The sequence below is a fragment of the Pleurodeles waltl genome, chromosome 7 (assembly GCF_031143425.1).
Source record: "Pleurodeles waltl isolate 20211129_DDA chromosome 7, aPleWal1.hap1.20221129, whole genome shotgun sequence".
Lineage (NCBI taxonomy): Eukaryota > Metazoa > Chordata > Amphibia > Caudata > Salamandridae > Pleurodeles > Pleurodeles waltl.
The window spans coordinates 84003787-84021215 of NC_090446.1; the positions used below are offsets into that span (position 1 = coordinate 84003787).

The 17429-nt window shown below is 46.9% G+C and overlaps 1 protein-coding gene across 2 annotated transcripts in view; it reads left to right on the top strand.

Annotated features, from left to right (window-relative positions):
- Nucleotides 1-7822, top strand: part of ENO2 (enolase 2) — a 53297-nt gene extending 45475 nt beyond the window's left edge. For both annotated transcript variants that reach the window (XM_069243066.1, XM_069243067.1), the window contains one exon: nucleotides 6528-7822. In XM_069243066.1, the coding sequence (XP_069099167.1) occupies nucleotides 6528-6597 (70 nt within the window). In that variant the 3' untranslated portion in view covers nucleotides 6598-7822. The remainder of the gene's footprint in view (nucleotides 1-6527) is intronic.
- Nucleotides 7823-17429: the final 9607 nt, after the last annotated feature.

Below are 17429 nucleotides of genomic sequence, written 5' to 3' on the forward strand. Positions count from 1 at the left end.
GGAAGACCCAGGTAAATCCTAATTTTGTTTTGTTATTTGTTTCGTGGACTCACTGGTGCACAAGAGGCCTGAAATGGCAGCTTTCCCCAGGGCCATAGGCAGCAAAAGCTGCTGTTTCAGGCCTTTTGTGCACCGGCCCTCCCGGGCCTCCTGTGCACCAGTGCCCGGTGCACAAGATGCCTGGAAACGGAAGCTTTTGCCCTGGCCTGAATGTGCTCGGTCTCAGAAGAGCTAAGCAGGGTCACCTGCTTAGCACTTCTGAGATCAGGTGCATTCAGGCCAGGGCAGGCCGCACTCTGCCACTCGCGGAACTCTGCGGAATTCCACGGAGTTGTAAACCAACTCCACGGAATTCCATGGATTTGAACTCCGTGAACTCCGCCCACCCCTAGTAAATACCACCCATCTCTTGATTCCGACCCATGTGCAAACAGGGGTTTATGCAGGGGTCGGAAGGTACTGACCCACGTGTATACAGGGAGCAGGTATGTGGTTTAGAGTACTATGCGACATGGCAGGAGGCCTCTGGTGCTGTGAAAGGCATGTTTGTGCATGATAGATTAAGACGGTTATGGATTGGTGCTAATCAAAGGGCAAGGGCATACATGTGTAAGTGAAATGCTTGTAGGAAGTGTACTTTTTCAGGCAGAAGTCTGTAGAAACAATGATTAGTGCTGTGCATAGGTAGTAGATCAGGGTGTTGACCAGGTGTTGATGATGATTTAGGTGTCAATGTTTAAGTAAACAGTTTTCATTGTGTGAAGGTGGTGACTATGTAGTGCTGTGGAGGCATGAGAGTAGGAAGTGAAAAAGATAGGTGTTGATAACTTTCCTAGAGGCGTGTGACAACGTGTCGATCCGCTGGGTCTCGGGATGGAGTTTGGAAGCTTGGTGGCTGGCTCGGAAACAGGAGCCCTCTCAGGTGTTACTGAGAAGCAGAGTAACCAGGAGGAGGTCTGCTGACGCTGATTGGAGACTCTATTTGAGACAAAATTGGTCCAGTTTGGCTTTGGAGGAACTCTACATGACTTCTAACTGCAGCTCTCTGTGCAATGCCAAAGTTAGCTGCATTGTGAGGGGTGATGAGACCAGGAGTAGGGATAGCCCTGCTTCTTTGTAGTAGATCGTGAAATGGGCAGAAGTCCTCCAAAGACTCCTAATATGGTGGGCAACAGACCGCCAGCACTGGTAGTCCGTTGCCTGCTGCGGCTTCCGTGGTCTTCCAAAAAGACCGCCAAAGTCTTAATGAGGCCCATAGTCTCTTAACTTGTTAGCAAATGTGTTTATTTGGAGATCTGTAAGTAAGGAGGAAATAAAAGTGAGGATAATTACCAAGGAAGCCTTAGACAGTTCCAGTCTGGTGCGTTTTAGTGTGTTTATAGTCAATTGCTGTCCAGGCAGTTAGGTGAGTGCTTTCTCTATCAAAATCTTGAAGCCTGGAAGTTGGGCCTCGATGGCACACGTTGTGAGGACTTTCATCTGATGTCCTTACTAAATTCAGAGGTCAAAATATGGGCCAAGATTCTAGCTATCAGGCTTACGGGAGTGACACCCAACTTGCTTACCCGGATCAGCCCAGATTTATGCCTGGCCGGGCCATGCGGAACAATATATGCTGGGTTTATAATCCCATAGAGCTGAGCGGGTGTGTGTTGGCCATCAGGCCCTGCTCATGGTAGATTTTAGAAAGGCGTTTGACTCAGTAGATTGGAATTATCTTTTCCCCCTCCAGGTTTGCTTTGGCTTTGGACCCAAATTTATCAGCTTTGTATGCCTTCTTTATAGCAATCTTACGGCGCAGGTTTAAGTCGGAGGAGTCATGTTAGATTGGTTACCAATAGAAGGGGCACTTGCCAGGGATATCCCCTTTCAACCTTGCTATTTGCCTTAGCTATTGAGCCTCTGGCAGCATGGGTGTGCATGGATGCCCTGTTCTGTGGTTTCCAGTGGTCTTCAGAAGTGTTTGATAGAATTTTTCCCTATACTGATGACACCCTGATGTTCTTTGATAACGTCCAGGAGACGGAACATCGGGCTCTTCAGATCTTTGGGTCCTACTCTGGACTTCTTATGAATAGGACCAAGTGCTCCGTACTCCTGGCCATGGGCGCCGGAGTTATGGGTGCTTCTGCTGGGCTTTAAATATCTGGGAGTCTTCATCACTGATGATTGGCTTCGGGCATATGAGTCCAGCCTCTAACCCCAGCTTGATCGTCTCACCGCAGATGCCAAGTTTTGGTCCACTCTCATGCTATCCCTCCTCGGCAGTTCACCCATCTTTAAGAAGTTCTTCCTGCCACGACTTCTCTATCAGCTCCAAAATTACCTGTTCCCGGTGAGTCAGATCTCCTTTGTTAAAGTTAAAGCCCTGATTCATAACTTGCTATGGGGTGGGGGAGAGCCATGGTTCTCCCTCAACAAATGCTGCCATCCTGCCTTTGATGGTGGGATAGCCACCCAACCTTTTCCTCTACTATAGGGATGCACACATTCTTATACTGAATGAGTGGTCATTCGAGGAGTTTGATGACCCAGCTTTTGTGACTGAAGGGTGGACCATGGGCCGCAGCAACCTCCCACACTTGGTCTATGGAGGAGAAATCCCGAGCTCCCTACCAACTGCCACAGGAGTGGTGCTGATGGTATGGGGAGAAACAGAAAAATCCATGGGCTGGGCAGGTAGGCTTACCTTGGATACTCTGTTATAGAGGCAGGTCATGGCCCTCTGGGGTTTCTCTACCTGGGACAACACAGGCATTCCATTGTTGGGTGATGTGCTTCATCATGGGTCCATGAAGTCCGTTCAAGGCTTACCAGAGGAATATCAAATGCAACATACTCAGTTTTTCTGGTATCTCCAGCTCTGACACTCGCTAGCATCTAACTTAGAGTCCATTGAAACCATTCCTGAATTCTCCCCCATGGAAGCTAAAATCCTACTCACTAATATCAAAACATACAAACTGTCTGCCATTTATCAGATGCTACTCTGTAATCAGCCTGAATTGCTGGCGGGAGTGAGGAACTTGTGGGACCGGAATCTAGGACCACTAGGAGACGAGGACTGGATCGAGGTGGTGGCTGCCCCCAGAGAGCCAGTGATAGCTTCCCAGTTCCTATTAATTCAACTAAAATTGCTACATTGCACATATTACACTAGGGCACGCATGTGCAAAATGGGATTGATTACAGAGGGAAGTTGCCTACAGTGTGACGACCCCAACTGTGATTTAGTCCACACATTCTAGCACTGCCCTGTCCTTTCACCCTTTTGGAGTGGGGCGCTGGGTACCTTGGAGACAATACTGGGTTGGGAAATACCTAGGGACCCGAAATGAACTCTCTTAAATATTACAGAAAGCACAGAGGGGAATGGGTACCAGAGGGTGTTGCTCTGGCTCGGCCTGATGATCAGCAAGTGAGACATAGGACAGGCTCAGAAGGGTTGAGAGGCCCCATCTGTCAGTAAATGGGCAATGAACATGGATTATTGCATGGTTCTGGGGCACCCAATCAATTTGCCAGAGGTTGTCCCCAGTAACACCACAGGATATGGAGTGTGTGGACCAGTCACAGGTGGATAATGCTAGAACCTTGCCCAGCTAGACCTTGGTCCTTGGATGGTGACGTGCGTTCTTACGGGGTGGAATAAGATTGCTGCGGGGAGAGATGAGTCTCCAGGGCTGAGATGTGTGGTTGCTCTGTGTATTCTGCTGGCGTATGTCATGTCATGGACATTTGATATACTGTTGTGTCTATACACCTCTTTCTTATCTGTCTTGTACTTCCCCTTGAGAGAGTTGTGGTTAAAATCAATAAAAAAAAGTTTAAAAAAAATAAATACATCTTGTAGCCTGGATGCTAAGTAGGGTTTGAGAAGACTCTTTAGTGGCATTTCAATCAGTATCAAGAGATCCAGACCCATACCTGTGACGACCCACCAACAGCTATGAAGAAGACATCTTAACACAAAAGTGGTTGTGGATTCATATGGAAAGGATGCCAGCACGATCTCACTAAGATTTCTGTGTTCAGCCCATCTGTTGGACAGATTTTTACAGCGGAGTCTGATCTAGACTGTGATACTGTGAATCTTGGGGCTGGTGTGTGCTGTATGATGGTTATCAGGTCTCAGTCGTATGTCGGATGTGCTTACAGCTTCAGGGTGCCTTTTTATCCTGTGGGATTCCACTCCTGTGGACTAGTAGCCAATAGGGCATTGACTTCTCCAAGACTAAGAGAATATTCTTTGTGGAACTGTCAGATGGTTGGAGTTGGAGTGTATGGAAGTGCAGTGTATGGGTCGATATAGGTTGATTTCAGGGAATCCTTTGGTCCCAGGCCGAGCCACAGGACTCTGTGATCCATCCTACTGAGGCTCAATATTTTGCCTAAGAGATCAACCTCCATAGAAGAAGTTTTGATTTAGTTGGATAAGCAGTTCAGAGCATTGGACAAGTTTTTAAAGTTGGGGAATTTGCAGTTGTTCTCTATATTCCACAAATCACTGTCTACAACCTCTCTTGTGGATAGGTCCGCCCGCTTTATTACAATGTGCGGAGTTGTGTTGAAGTATCAAAGGAGATGTACAGAGATGTACAAGTACCTGGTCTGACACTTAATGTAGAGGCAGAAGTGCTTTGAGAAATTGTAGAGCGGATAAGAGCATTAACCGCACGGTAGGAATAAGCCGGACAGCTGAGAGCCTCTTCAGGGATGTGAGAGGGAGAGGAGTAGTTGGGTGAAAACTAAGGAGCACTTGCCGAAGGTTGATTAGGGAGGAAGGGGGAAAGGTCCTGGGCGGCAGGAATGATGATTGGACTTTTCTGATAGAGTAGAGGTGAGTGTTAAGGATTTGACCATAAAAGGAGGTTGGAAAAGGATGCTTCTGCAGTAGAGATATTGTAACTGTTACTTGAATGAGTATTAAGAGAGGGAATCAAAGTATTGTCGGTAGTGTTGGAAAAGATAAATTGCAAGAGAGTTAGAATCAGAGGGGAGCGAGTCAGGAAAAGACTCTCCCTTGGCAGAAGTGGAAAGGGGAGAAGGGGGCGTGAGAGATTAGGCCAGGATAGGTGGCTCCAGGTCCTTTGTGGATCCAGAATGACAAACACGTTTTTTAGGTTCTTATGTAAGGCTTGAAACCTGTTTGTCAGGATGTTGAAGATCGAGATTGAAAGATGGTCTTTGATAGGCAAAGAAGATATCTATCCTTGAGGATGTGTTCGAAAAGAAAAGAAAGTTGTCATATTTAACGCTAATAACATACCCAAAATGTGAAGAGCCTTGATGCAGCAAAAACGAGCGATGGTAGCACATGTATGATGTAGCGGCCGTTCATATACTCAGTGAAGATGCACTCCTGATATTCAACTATTGATTTGTTTGTACCGAAAACCCTAATACCGTTGGAATCCCAAATAAATACAGAAAACCCTCTGATTGTGTGCATATTCTAAAATTTTTGGTGAGTCTAAACTAATAAGACCAAATGTCAAAAACAGAGTCCACTATGGACGCAAAATGATGACTCTTATGACGACACAAAGCTGTGTATTGCAAAGGAGAATAGTGAGGAGTATTAAAGTCCAGTCCTATTTCTGTGTTTCTGCTGCCAGGCAACCAAGGGCACTGGTGAAAACAACATATTGGTCCTTCTTTGGTTTCTCACACTCCAGTCTTACATAAATTGAATGCATACTAGGCTTGGTGCCATATTGTGTGCAGGGAGTTGCTGGAGGGTCTGTTTAACCTGTTCTGTTGAGAAATTAAAATATGCATCTAACAGGTGTGCCTGAGAGGTTATAATGGCTGGTAGGTGGTAAGTGCTTTTTGGAGCTCTATGAAACCTACACGTATAAGCGCAACCTGTGTGTATGTGTTAACCCTAAGGTTCAGGACAATATGATGCAATGGCTTTGCAGTATTGGTGTACTGCGCTGTAATTCCAAGGCTAGGAACTCTCAGAGTGGTCAAGTTTAGGAAAACTAATTAGCATAAGTTATGACATCATAGCAGGGGATATGACACAATCAATGAAGTCAACGACAACAGAGCAAATTGCATCACTAAAATGCTACAATATCAAAATAATGTAAAATTAAAATCACACTAAAGTAGACTCATAAGTTTCAAAAAGTAGCTAAGAGCACTTCCCAAAGCTTCCTAATTGCCTCTGCAGATCACACACCCTGCTATTCACACACTGCAGAGCCCTGAAAACAGATGTATTTAGAGTTCAATTGTAGACCTGCTCCCAAAGTGTGAAATATTGTCTTCTTTCAGTGACACCTTACACCAACCACCAAATGCGTGACCCTCACTCGCAATGAGTGAAACCTGAGATCCCTGCAGTCTGGTTGTGTAATTGTGTAGGCAATCTGGTGCACATGCGGATAAATTCCACAGTTGCATCAAGAGTGTAACTGCAGTGCTGGTGTAAGTAACTGTGACCTTGCTGGAATATGTTTAGTTGATGTTCGGTGTATTGATCTAAAATCATTTTATTTGCATTCCCCTCCTGTTAGGATCGAGGAAGAGCTTGGTGATGAAGCGCGCTTTGCTGGTCACAACTTCCGCAATCCCAGCGCTCTTTAATTCCGACTGTTGTGGGGGTTCCGAAGGGCCCGGAGCACACCTGCTGTATCAGCATCCACCTGCCCGCTGCTTGCAGGCTCCACGCTCCTCCCAGAATGCCTCCATCTTGCTCCTGTTGCGTCCCTATCCTTCTCTTCCTCACCCCGAGTTATTATCCCGTCCCTGTCTCTTGCTAACCCAGCTCCACTTCCGGTCTCTGCAATTTCTCCCCCTTGTTTGTCTTTCACTTCATTTCTTTCTCTCCCCCCCTTCGGGATGTCACCTCCGCTCCCCCTTGCCTTTCTCTTGTACTCTCTCCTTCCCTGGCACATCCAGTTGTCTCCTTCGGTTCTTGTTTTTTTTTCTCCGGCTTCTATGTTTAATCCATCACTCAACAAGACAACAATGGCCATTTAAATCTGCGCCTGATGGGGCACAATATTTTTTACCAAAAAGGGAGGACTTTTCCAGATAAAATATTTCATGCTAACCTAGCCTCAGTGGCACCAGGAGCCGTGTTCCCTCCTTCAATTCACCCCTCATTGGCCTCCTGCAGCACGTGGCCTGGCGGGCCACCATGACTAAACTTTCTGTCTCCACACTTCGCAGACTCCATTGAAGTGGCGACCCTTTCCAGAGATTCTTTACTGAGTGGGGACAGAAGTCAAAGGGGAACCAAAGAAAGAGGATGGGTGAGCATAGAAGGTCAGATGCTCACCCGCAGCAAAACTGGCCCAATCTGACAAACCACCAAATGAAGGGACCAACACCACATTCAGAAAACAGTAAAGTTAAATTTTCAGGTGTGGTATTCTAGCAAGCATATGAACACTACTTTCGACTCGATTTGAGCCTGTTTCAAAGCACCATTGTGTTTGCGTTATTGAGGGGACATGAAATAATAGAGCCCTGTTTTTATGTTTTGAAAATAAAAATGCCTGCAAAAGTTCCAAAATATGAAGACACCGAGGTAATAAGTATCACTTAATACTGAATTATATTCCTAACATTGTGGAAATATATTTAGGCCATAAGAAACAGACAGCCATTGTTTTGAAATAGTTTGCCTTGGTCACTGATAGTATCACACTCATCACATGCTCTCCCCCTCAAAATGAGACACCCCAGCGATGCCTTGATCCACCAGTCCCTGCTGTCACACACGCTTTTAGCCTGTTGAACAAAATAAAAATGCAATGTGAAAATGAAGCCTGTAAATGAATAAAAAATGTTGATCTGAGCATCATCCCTGTGTCTGTCTCAGTTACCCTGTGCATCTTATTGGACTGCAGTTGTGGCAAACACTTCACTGGGTTGTCTATTGTGGTGGACATCAAACACACAAAATGTAATGGAAGGATACCTGCAATTTGTCTAACCACTGGCAATCACTCAGCGTAGCATTCCAACCCATAGTTCTTTTGCCCACATCCCACCCAGATGTATGCAAATCAGTCTTGGTCCTGCTCAAATAGAAACAATCCAATCCGACCTACTAACCAGGTCCTTTCTAAACTGTAGCACAAGCAACCCAGGACCGTTTTGGGTCTATTTGGGCCTCTTCATTCTGTTGCAGCTTGGTTCTAGTGGCACAAGGAGCAAGGGCCCTACATCTAGCCATACCTTTGGCTACTGAGGGCTTTACATCAAATACAGAAAAAGATGATGGAAGGAATGCTTGCACTTTGTCTAACAACTGGCAATCGTTTGAGGTAGTATTCCAATCCATCAATATTTTGCCCGGTAGGCCACCACAAATCAGACCCAGAGATGTGCAAATCTGTCTTGGTCCTGCTCCAGTAGGAATAGTCATGCATGAACTGCCAAGCCAGGTTCTTCCTGAATTGTAACACAGGCAACCTAGGACCAGTTTCGCCCTGACAGGGACTTATCACGGGGTGTATATCAAACAGGCAGTCATTCAAAATCTTGATGTATAGTTTTTAAAAAGGGCCCGGCTCCCTGATTTTGGATTGAGAACAACTCAATTTCCGCCATTAACTCACTGCATAAATTAAATAACTGGGACTATTTTGCTTCCTGTGGATGGTTGTTCCTTAGATCTATCTGGGTCAGCAAACGTCAAATTAAATGCTATAAATACTACAAAGATTGTTTAAGTCTATGTACTTTGCATTTAGAAATCCAACAATAAAATTGCTCCTGGAACCAAGTCATAATCTAAACCTGCTCCGGTCCCTTGCTAACAGTCTACCAAATGGAAACTTCTCATATGTATTTTTTTGCACTCAAATTGCTTTATTTTGCCAGGAATATAGCATTAACATTTTATGCTCATCATCTCCGAGCTCCACAATGGCCGAAGACGCAACAATGGGACTTTAGATAGCCATGTTCATTTGACCCTTTTTAGAGTTAGTGCTCAAGATGCAATCATCAAACCAGAGGAAGAAGATTATGCTAGATGGGAATAGCTGAACATGTGCTTTGAGATGCGGAAACTACACTCGCACCCACACTCACCTAACTGTCCATGTGTGAAGACAAGTTGGAACTGTTTCCAGATGCTCTCAGAGCATAGGATTGCACCTCGCTCCATGTCATGAGGGTTCTGATGACCTAATGCCTTCTGAGAGTTGTACCTTTTCCATCAACCAGCGGAATCAGTATCCCTTCTAACCAAGCAAGGTGCAACCCCATAAGAAAAGCTGCAACAAAGCTGAAGAATGCTGCAGCTTTTTCTTCCATTGATAGTTTAGAAGAGCTTTCCCTAGATTCCATCGGTAACACAAACAAATGCACCTTTACGTACAGTTGATCTTTGGGAGCCGAACGGATGCCACTTGGGGCTACAGACCAACAGCAGTCCTTCAAACTGAGGAAGAACATCTGAACTAGCATTTGTAACTGTGCTATGCACCAGCAGCCCCTGTGCTTCTCGTACACATGCATTTCCAGCTGGCATGAGGTTAGTACAAAGTGTGCTCCAAGCTGAGGAAAGGACCTGCAGACTTAGGCTTCCAGTGGTGCTATGAACGCCTGTCTTCTCACTGTGGTTATATACCGGTGCACCTTTGCTTCAACCGGACAAAGAACAGCTTCACCTTTGCTTCTACCCTTTGAAAACTACACCTGCCCAAGGCTTAGAGGGATGGCTCAGAACACTAGGAACCACTATGTCTGCTGCAGGTGTGTTTGTGTGTGTAGAGGGGTTTGTGTAGCACAGGGGTCTTCAGCCTCCTCTTTAATGTGACCTGATTTTGGTCAGTAGAAACCATCTCCAGTAACTAATCTATTAACTGTTATGGTAGTTACCACATTAGACATGGTCATCAGATATATTTGTTTTAGGTTTGCACACTTCATCTTCATCACTGGCAGCCCCTCACTTGAGGTACCCTGCTCTTCCTTCCCAGACCAGAGCTTACACACAGTGTGACTCACAGCACCAGGACTCACTTGAGCAGGGCCTCTGCTGGGTAGTGATTGGTTATGTTGCAGGCTTCATGTGCTGTCATTTACACTCTAAGTGTGTTTGGGCAGGGGGCTTTGGAATTCATTAGGTTGCCAACCATTTCTAGTGTCTCCAATTTAGGAAGGCTGACTCCTGAATAATGCAGGAGGCAGCACAGCTAAGTTTCAGATCCAATGAATTATGTATTAGGCTGGCTGCCATGTGCAAGAGCTACCTACTGGCAGATGGCGAGCTGCTGTTATTCAAGAGGTACCCATAGGAGACCCCTAGTATAACACAACCCTAGCTGGGAAGCAAGGGTGTGCTGAACAATTGTCGAAGTCCACAGGTATGATTCTGGGTCATTCACACAGAGGCAGTGATGGCTGCATATGTGCTTTCAATCGAGTCTTCAACATCTGTATTTGTGTATCCCAGTGAGTTGTGATCAGAGTGTCTAAACTAACTAATAACACATGCACCTGTGCTTCTGCTTGCTTCTGGTTGTAGTTCAGGACAACTGTAACTGTGCTTCTGGTTGTAGTTCAGGACAGCTGCACCTGTGCTTCTGCTTGTAGTCAAGACAGCTGCACCAGTGCTTCTGGTTTTAGTTCAGGACAGCTGCAACTGTGCTTCTGATTGTAGTTCAGGACAGCTGCACCTGTGCTTCTGGTTTTAGTTCAGGACAGCTGCACCTGTGCTTCTGCTTGTAGTCAAGACAGCTGCACCGGTTCTTCTGGTTTTAGTTCAGGACAGCTGCACCTGTGCTTCTGCTTGTAGTCAAGACAGCTGCACCGGTGCTTCTGGTTTTAGTTCAGGACAGCTGCAACTGTGCTTCTGGTTTTAGTTCAGGACAACTGCACCATGCTTCTGGTTGTAGTTCAGGACACCTGCACCTGTTTTTCTGCCTGTAGTTCAGGACAGCTGCACCTGTTCATTCAGCTCTGGCTGAGGTCATTTGTATGTCTTCTTCTGTTTGGGTCTGTCTCTCAATGTCTGCCCGTCAAGGTTCAGACGTTGTCTGTATCTCTCAAATGTTGTCTGTCTGCTTCTCTGCATTTGTTTCAGCCTGTCTGTTAATCTACTGTTGTCTCTCAGTGCATATTGCTAACCGTCTATCGTTCTGTGTCTTCTCGCCCTGCCTGTATTTCTCTCTCCCTGTCTTCTTCTGTTTAGGTCTGCTTTCCTCTACCCATTTATTTTTGCCTAGGTGTGTCTATCTTTCTTCCTTTGCCTGAACATGGCTATTTTTGCCAGACTTGGCTTCTTTCTGCCTTTCTCTGTTTGTCTATGTCTGTCTATGGCTCTCTATGCCTTTCTATGTTTTTGCCAATCTCTATCTGCCTGTCTTAGTCTATTTCTGTTTGTTTCTCTCTTTCTCTGTATGTCTCTGCCTATTTAAATCTATTTTTGTCAGAATGTTTGTCTCTGTGAGCCTGTAGGTTTCTATGAGCATCCTGTGCCTGTTTTAGTTTCTTCATCTTTCTGTCTCTACCTTTCTCTACCTGTTTGGCCTTTTTTCTCGACCGTGAGGAAATCGGGGGTTAAAGAGTAGCATCCATGATAGTGCTGTGATACACCACTGCAGAAAAACTCAGGTACTTGCACACTTAACTCTCCATGGGTAGAGAGAAGGGAATGCTTACCCCAAGAGGTGGTAAGCCGCTTTGAACCCAGACACTGTAAGATGTAAGATATATTCAATAAACTCAATGACCAGTCAGAGCTATAACTCAGAAAAACAATATGTCTTCAGGTATGTATAGGAAAAGCAGAACTGTTAAAGAAGCTCCAGAAAATAAATCTAGCAGCTGAACCCTTTTAGTATTTAAGTGGTAAAGCGCTCCAATCCTATAAAATGGGACCATATGGCTAAGGATAATCGAAGAGAAAACTCACTTGCTATCCTTAGCTCACTCTGCAAACTCTCTGGTTGACAATAGCCTTTCTTTACTTCCTCCTGACTGTGCTTAGTGGTGCCAGACAGAATGCGACAGGGCATCAAAATGGCAATGATACATCAGACCCCTACTCTAATTCCTCAGCTACCCTGGGTAAAAAGCTGGACTGTTGGCAGAGTCAGCCATGTTGGTTACATTTCCAGCAAAACAATACTGCCGGACATCCAAAATGGCCGACACCCAAGTAGGAACGGGGGTTCAATCCACATCCAAGTAGCTTTTTGGGATATCAATGGGGCACTTTACAAATCTTTAATGAATGAATAAATTAAGTAACATTTGCTAAACTTGCTGTTAGCAAAAAGTGTCCTTAACAAGTATTAGGCTGTTGATACTCAAAGTACGGCCCAGGGGCCGCATGCGGCCCTCCTGCCCTTTACATGAGGCCCTCTAGTCAGCAGTAACACTGGGCTGCTATTTACTGAACTCAGCACTAACAATAACAAGAGGTTAAACAGGAGAGCAGGTAATTAAAGGGTAAAGGGTGTTAAACATAGGAAGCAACTGGGGAGGCCTGCACCACTTAACTTTAGAAACAACTTCATTTTTAAAGGCATCTTGCAGCAAAAGTGTAAAATATGATTGTAAGGAAATGCCTCCTTGGCATGGTTGCCCCCTGACTTTTTGCCTTTGCTGATGCTATGTTTACAATTTAAAGTGTGCTGAGGCCTGCTAACCAGGCCCCAGCACCAGTGTTCTTTCCCTAACCTGTACTTTTGTATCCACAATTGGCAGACCCTGGCATCCAGATAAGTCCCTTGTAACTGGTACTTCTAGTACCAAGGGCCCTGATGCCAAGGAAGGTCTCTAAGGGCTGCAGCATGTCTTATGCCACCCTGGAGACCTCTCACTCAGCACAGACACACTGCTTGCCAGCTTGTGTGTGCTAGTGAGGACAAAACGAGTAAGTCGACATGGCACTCCCCTCAGGGTGCCATGCCAGCCTCTCACTGCCTATGCAGTATAGGTAAGACACCCCTCTAGCAGGCCTTACAGCCCTAAGGCAGGGTGCACTATACCATAGGTGAGGGTACCAGTGCATGAGCATGGTACCCCTACAGTGTCTAAACCAAACCTTAGACATTGTAAGTGCAGGGTAGCCATAAGAGTATATGGTCTGGGAGTCTGTCAAACACGAACTCCACAGCACCATAATGGCTACACTGAAAACTGGGAAGTTTGGTATCAAACTTCTCAGCACAATAAATGCACACTGATGCCAGTGTACATTTTATTGCAAAATACACCCCAGAGGGCACCTTAGAGGTGCCCCCTGAAACTTAACCGACTGTCTGTGTAGGCTGACTAGTTCCAGCAGCCTGCCACACCAGAGACATGTTGCTGGCCCCATGGGGAGAGTGCCTTTGTCACTCTGAGGCCAGTAACAAAGCCTGCACTGGGTGGAGATGCTAACACCTCCCCCAGGCAGGAGCTGTGACACCTGGCGGTGAGCCTCAAAGGCTCACCCCTTTGTCACAGCCCAGCAGGGCACTCCAGCTTAGTGGAGTTGCCCGCCCCCTCCGGCCACGGCCCCCACTTTTGGCGGCAAGGCTGGAGGGAACAAAGAAAGCAACAAGGAGGAGTCACTGGCCAGTCAGGACAGCCCCTAAGGTGTCCTGAGCTGAGGTGACTCTAACTTTTAGAAATCCTCCATCTTGCAGATGGAGGATTCCCCCAATAGGGTTAGGATTGTGTCCCCCTCCCCTTGGGAGGAGGCACAAAGAGGGTGTACCCACCCTCAGGGCTAGTAGCCATTGGCTACTAACCCCCCAGACCTAAACACGCCCTTAAATTTAGTATTTAAGGGCTACCCTGAACCCTAGAAAATTAGATTCCTGCAAACTACAAGAAGAAGGACTGCCTAGCTGAAAACCCCTGCAGAGGAAGACCAGAAGACGACAACTGCCTTGGCTCCAGAAACTCACCGGCCTGTCTCCTGCCTTCCAAAGAACTCTGCTCCAGCGACGCCTTCCAAAGGGACCAGCGACCTCTGAATCCTCTGAGGACTGCCCTGCTTCGACGACGACAAGAAACTCCCGAGGACAGCGGACCTGCTCCAAAAAGACTGCAACTTTGTCTCAAAAAGCAGCTTTAAAGAACCCTGCAACTCCCCGCAAGAAGCGTGAGACTTGCAACACTGCACCCGGCGACCCCGACTCGGCTGGTGGAGAACCAACACCTCAGGGAGGACCCCCGGACTACTCTACGACTGTGAGTACCAAAACCTGTCCCCCCTGAGCCCCCACAGCGCCGCCTGCAGAGGGAATCCCGAGGCTTCCCCTGACCGCGACTCTCTGAAACCTAAGTCCCGACGCCTGGAAAAGACCCTGCACCCGCAGCCCCCAGGACCTGAAGGACCGGACTTTCACTGCAGAAGTGACCCCCAGGAGTCCCTCTCCCTTGCCCAAGTGGAGGTTTCCCCGAGGAAGCCCCCCCTTGCATGCCTGCAGCGCTGAAGAGATCCGTTGATCTCTCATAGACTAACATTGAAAACCCGACGCTTGTTTCTACACTGCACCCGGCCGCCCCCGCGCTGCTGAGGGTGAAATTTCTGTGTGGGCTTGTGTCCCCCCCGGTGCCCTACAAAACCCCCCTGGTCTGGCCTCCGAAGACGCGGGTACTTACCTGCAAGCAGACCGGAACCGGGGCACCCCCTTCTCTCCATTCTAGCCTATGCGTTTTGGGCACCACTTTGAACTCTGCACCTGACCGGCCCTGAGCTGCTGGTGTGGTGACTTTGGGGTTGCTCTGAACCCCCAACGGTGGGCTACCTTGGACCAAGAACTGAACCCTGTAAGTGTCTTACTTACCTGGTAAAACTAACAAAAACTTACCTCCCCAGGAACTGTGAAAATTGCACTGTGTCCACTTTTAAAGTAGCTATTTGTCAATAACTTGAAAAGTATACATGCAATTGAAATGATTCAAAGTTCCTAATGTACTTACCTGCAATACCTTTCAAACAAGATATTACATGTTAAATTTGAACCTGTGGTTCTTAAAATAAACCACACCAGTTTAAGAAAAATAGCCAATATTTATCTATATAAAACAAGAGCAAATACGATAAAAATCCAACATAGAGTACTAAATATATTAATTCTGCAAGATTTACTCCAAAATACAGTTCCTTGAAGTCAGTAGCTCCACTTAGGGCTATCACAGCATCGTGATTAACAAAACCAACAGTTCAGGCCAGCCGCAGCGTCATAGGCCAGCTACAGTGTCAGGAAGACCCACAAACAGTACTTTTGGAATTGCAGGGCGTCGTGATCCTCCCGGTGAGCTCCGGAGAGCGGCGTTGCTGGCATCGCAGTGTCGGTTCCTGGGTCAGCGTGGGAGTCGTCAGGCCTTTGAAGTCACACGTGTTGCAGGTGGAACTCTGAGCTGATGAAGTCTGGAACACTGGCGGAAGGGCGTCATGCTGTATTGCGAAGCGGGACGATGCGACGTGCTGTGTCCACAGGTGACAGTGCAAGCAGCGGCTAGGTGATGACATCCAGCAGCGTAGGTGAGATCAGGGCTGCGGTGTGCAGCGGGGCAGTGCGATGTGCGTTGTCACCAGGTCACGGGGCAGGCAGCTGCCTCATCATTGCTAAAGCGCTGTTGACGGTAGGCCCAAGTTGGCGGTGCAGGACGGGCTCCGTGTAGCATTCACTGGCTGTGGTAAAGACAGGGATGTCTGTTGACGACACTGGAGTCGATGGTGCTGGCGTCGATGGACTGGGGCTGCGGTGCGGGATGGAATGGTGGTTCGTGTACCTCACAAGCGGTGTCCACCGACCATGGTGCAGTCAGCGACGTCAGTGTCAGCAGGAGCGTTGTCGTCGGGGATGCCCAGGCTGCCGTGTGAGCAGGCGATGCCGGAATGCGGAGCCCACAGGTCGTGGTGTGAGCAGCTGCTCGGTTAGTTCAGTGAGAACAGGGTCACGGTGCGAAGCGGGGCAGTGCGGCTCCGTGTGGCGTTGGCAGGACACGGTGCAGACCAGCAGCATCGTTGGTGGCATTGCAGTGGTTTCTCCTCCTGAACAGCACAAAACACACAGTTCCCAGAGCTGCAGGTTGATGAAACTGAAGTCTTTGGTGTCCCTGAGACTTCCAACAGGAGGCAAGCTCTACTCCAAGCCCCTGGAGAACTTTCTCAAGCAGGATACACAGTAAAGTTCACCCTGTGTTCTTTTTTAAGGCGAGGTGTAAACAGCCCAACTGTCGAACTGACCCAGATGGGAAATCCACAAACAGGCAGAGTCACAGAATGGTTTAAGCAAGAAAAATGCCTACTTTCTAGAAGTGGCATTTTCAAACTCATAATCTAAAAAACAACTTCACTACAAGATGTATTTTTAAATTGTGAGTTCAGAGACCCCAAACTCCACATTTCTATCTGCACTCAAAGGGAAACTGCACTAAAGTTACTTAAAGCAGCCCCCATGTTAACCTATGAGGAAGATAGGCATTGCAACAGTGAATACAGAATTTGACAGTATTTCACTGTTAGAGCATGTAAAACACACCAGTACATGTCCTACCTTTTAAATACAATGCATCCTGCCCATGGGGCTACTTAGGGCCTACCTTAGGGGTGCCTTACATGTAGTAAAAGGGAAGGTTTAGGCCTGGCAAGTGGGTACACTTGCAAGGTCGAACTGGCAGTTTAAAACTTCTCACACAGACACTGCAGTGGCAGGTCTGAGACATGTTCACAGGGCTACTCATGTGGGTGGCACAACCAGTGCTGCAGGCCCACTAGCAGCATTTGATTTACAGGCCCTGGGCACCTCAAGTGCACTTTACTAGGGACGTACTAGTAAATCAAATATACCAATAATGGATAAACCAATCAACAGTACAATTTATATGGGGAGTACTTGCACTTTAGCACTGATTAGATGTAGTAAAGTGGACAGAGACAATAAACCAGCAAAAACAGACCTGAAAATACAGGAAGGCAAAAAGTGTGTGGCTAACCCTGCAATAAGGGCCATTTCCATCAAATCCTAAAACACTTTTACAGCAAAGTGGGGCAAAATTGCTGAGTACCAAGGGAATACAGAGGATTTCACGCAAAGTGTTATTAATATCAAATGTAAAACTCTACAACACGCCTAAATTGCTGGTGCTTTTCTCAGTGAAAAACAGCAACCGTAGTTACACAGTCAAGTCCGCCTAGGAAAAAAACACACACGGCATGCCAGAAAGAAGTCAAACGGACAGAGTGGCTCAGCTTTCCCAGCCATCCCATGGCTTCTGTCCCTACACTCTGACTGAGTCTGCCATTTTCTGTTTTACTGTCACTGTGTGTCTCTGACTTTCTCTCAGTTGGTCTCTTGTTTTATCTCTGCTTTTCCTTTATGCCTCTGTTTACCCCTCTTATTGTCTGCCCAGGTCTAACTATATCTAATGATGGGTGTGTGTGTCTTGGTGTGTCACTGCAGACCTGTCTCCCTTTCGTTCTCTGTGTCTTGGGGTGTCACTGC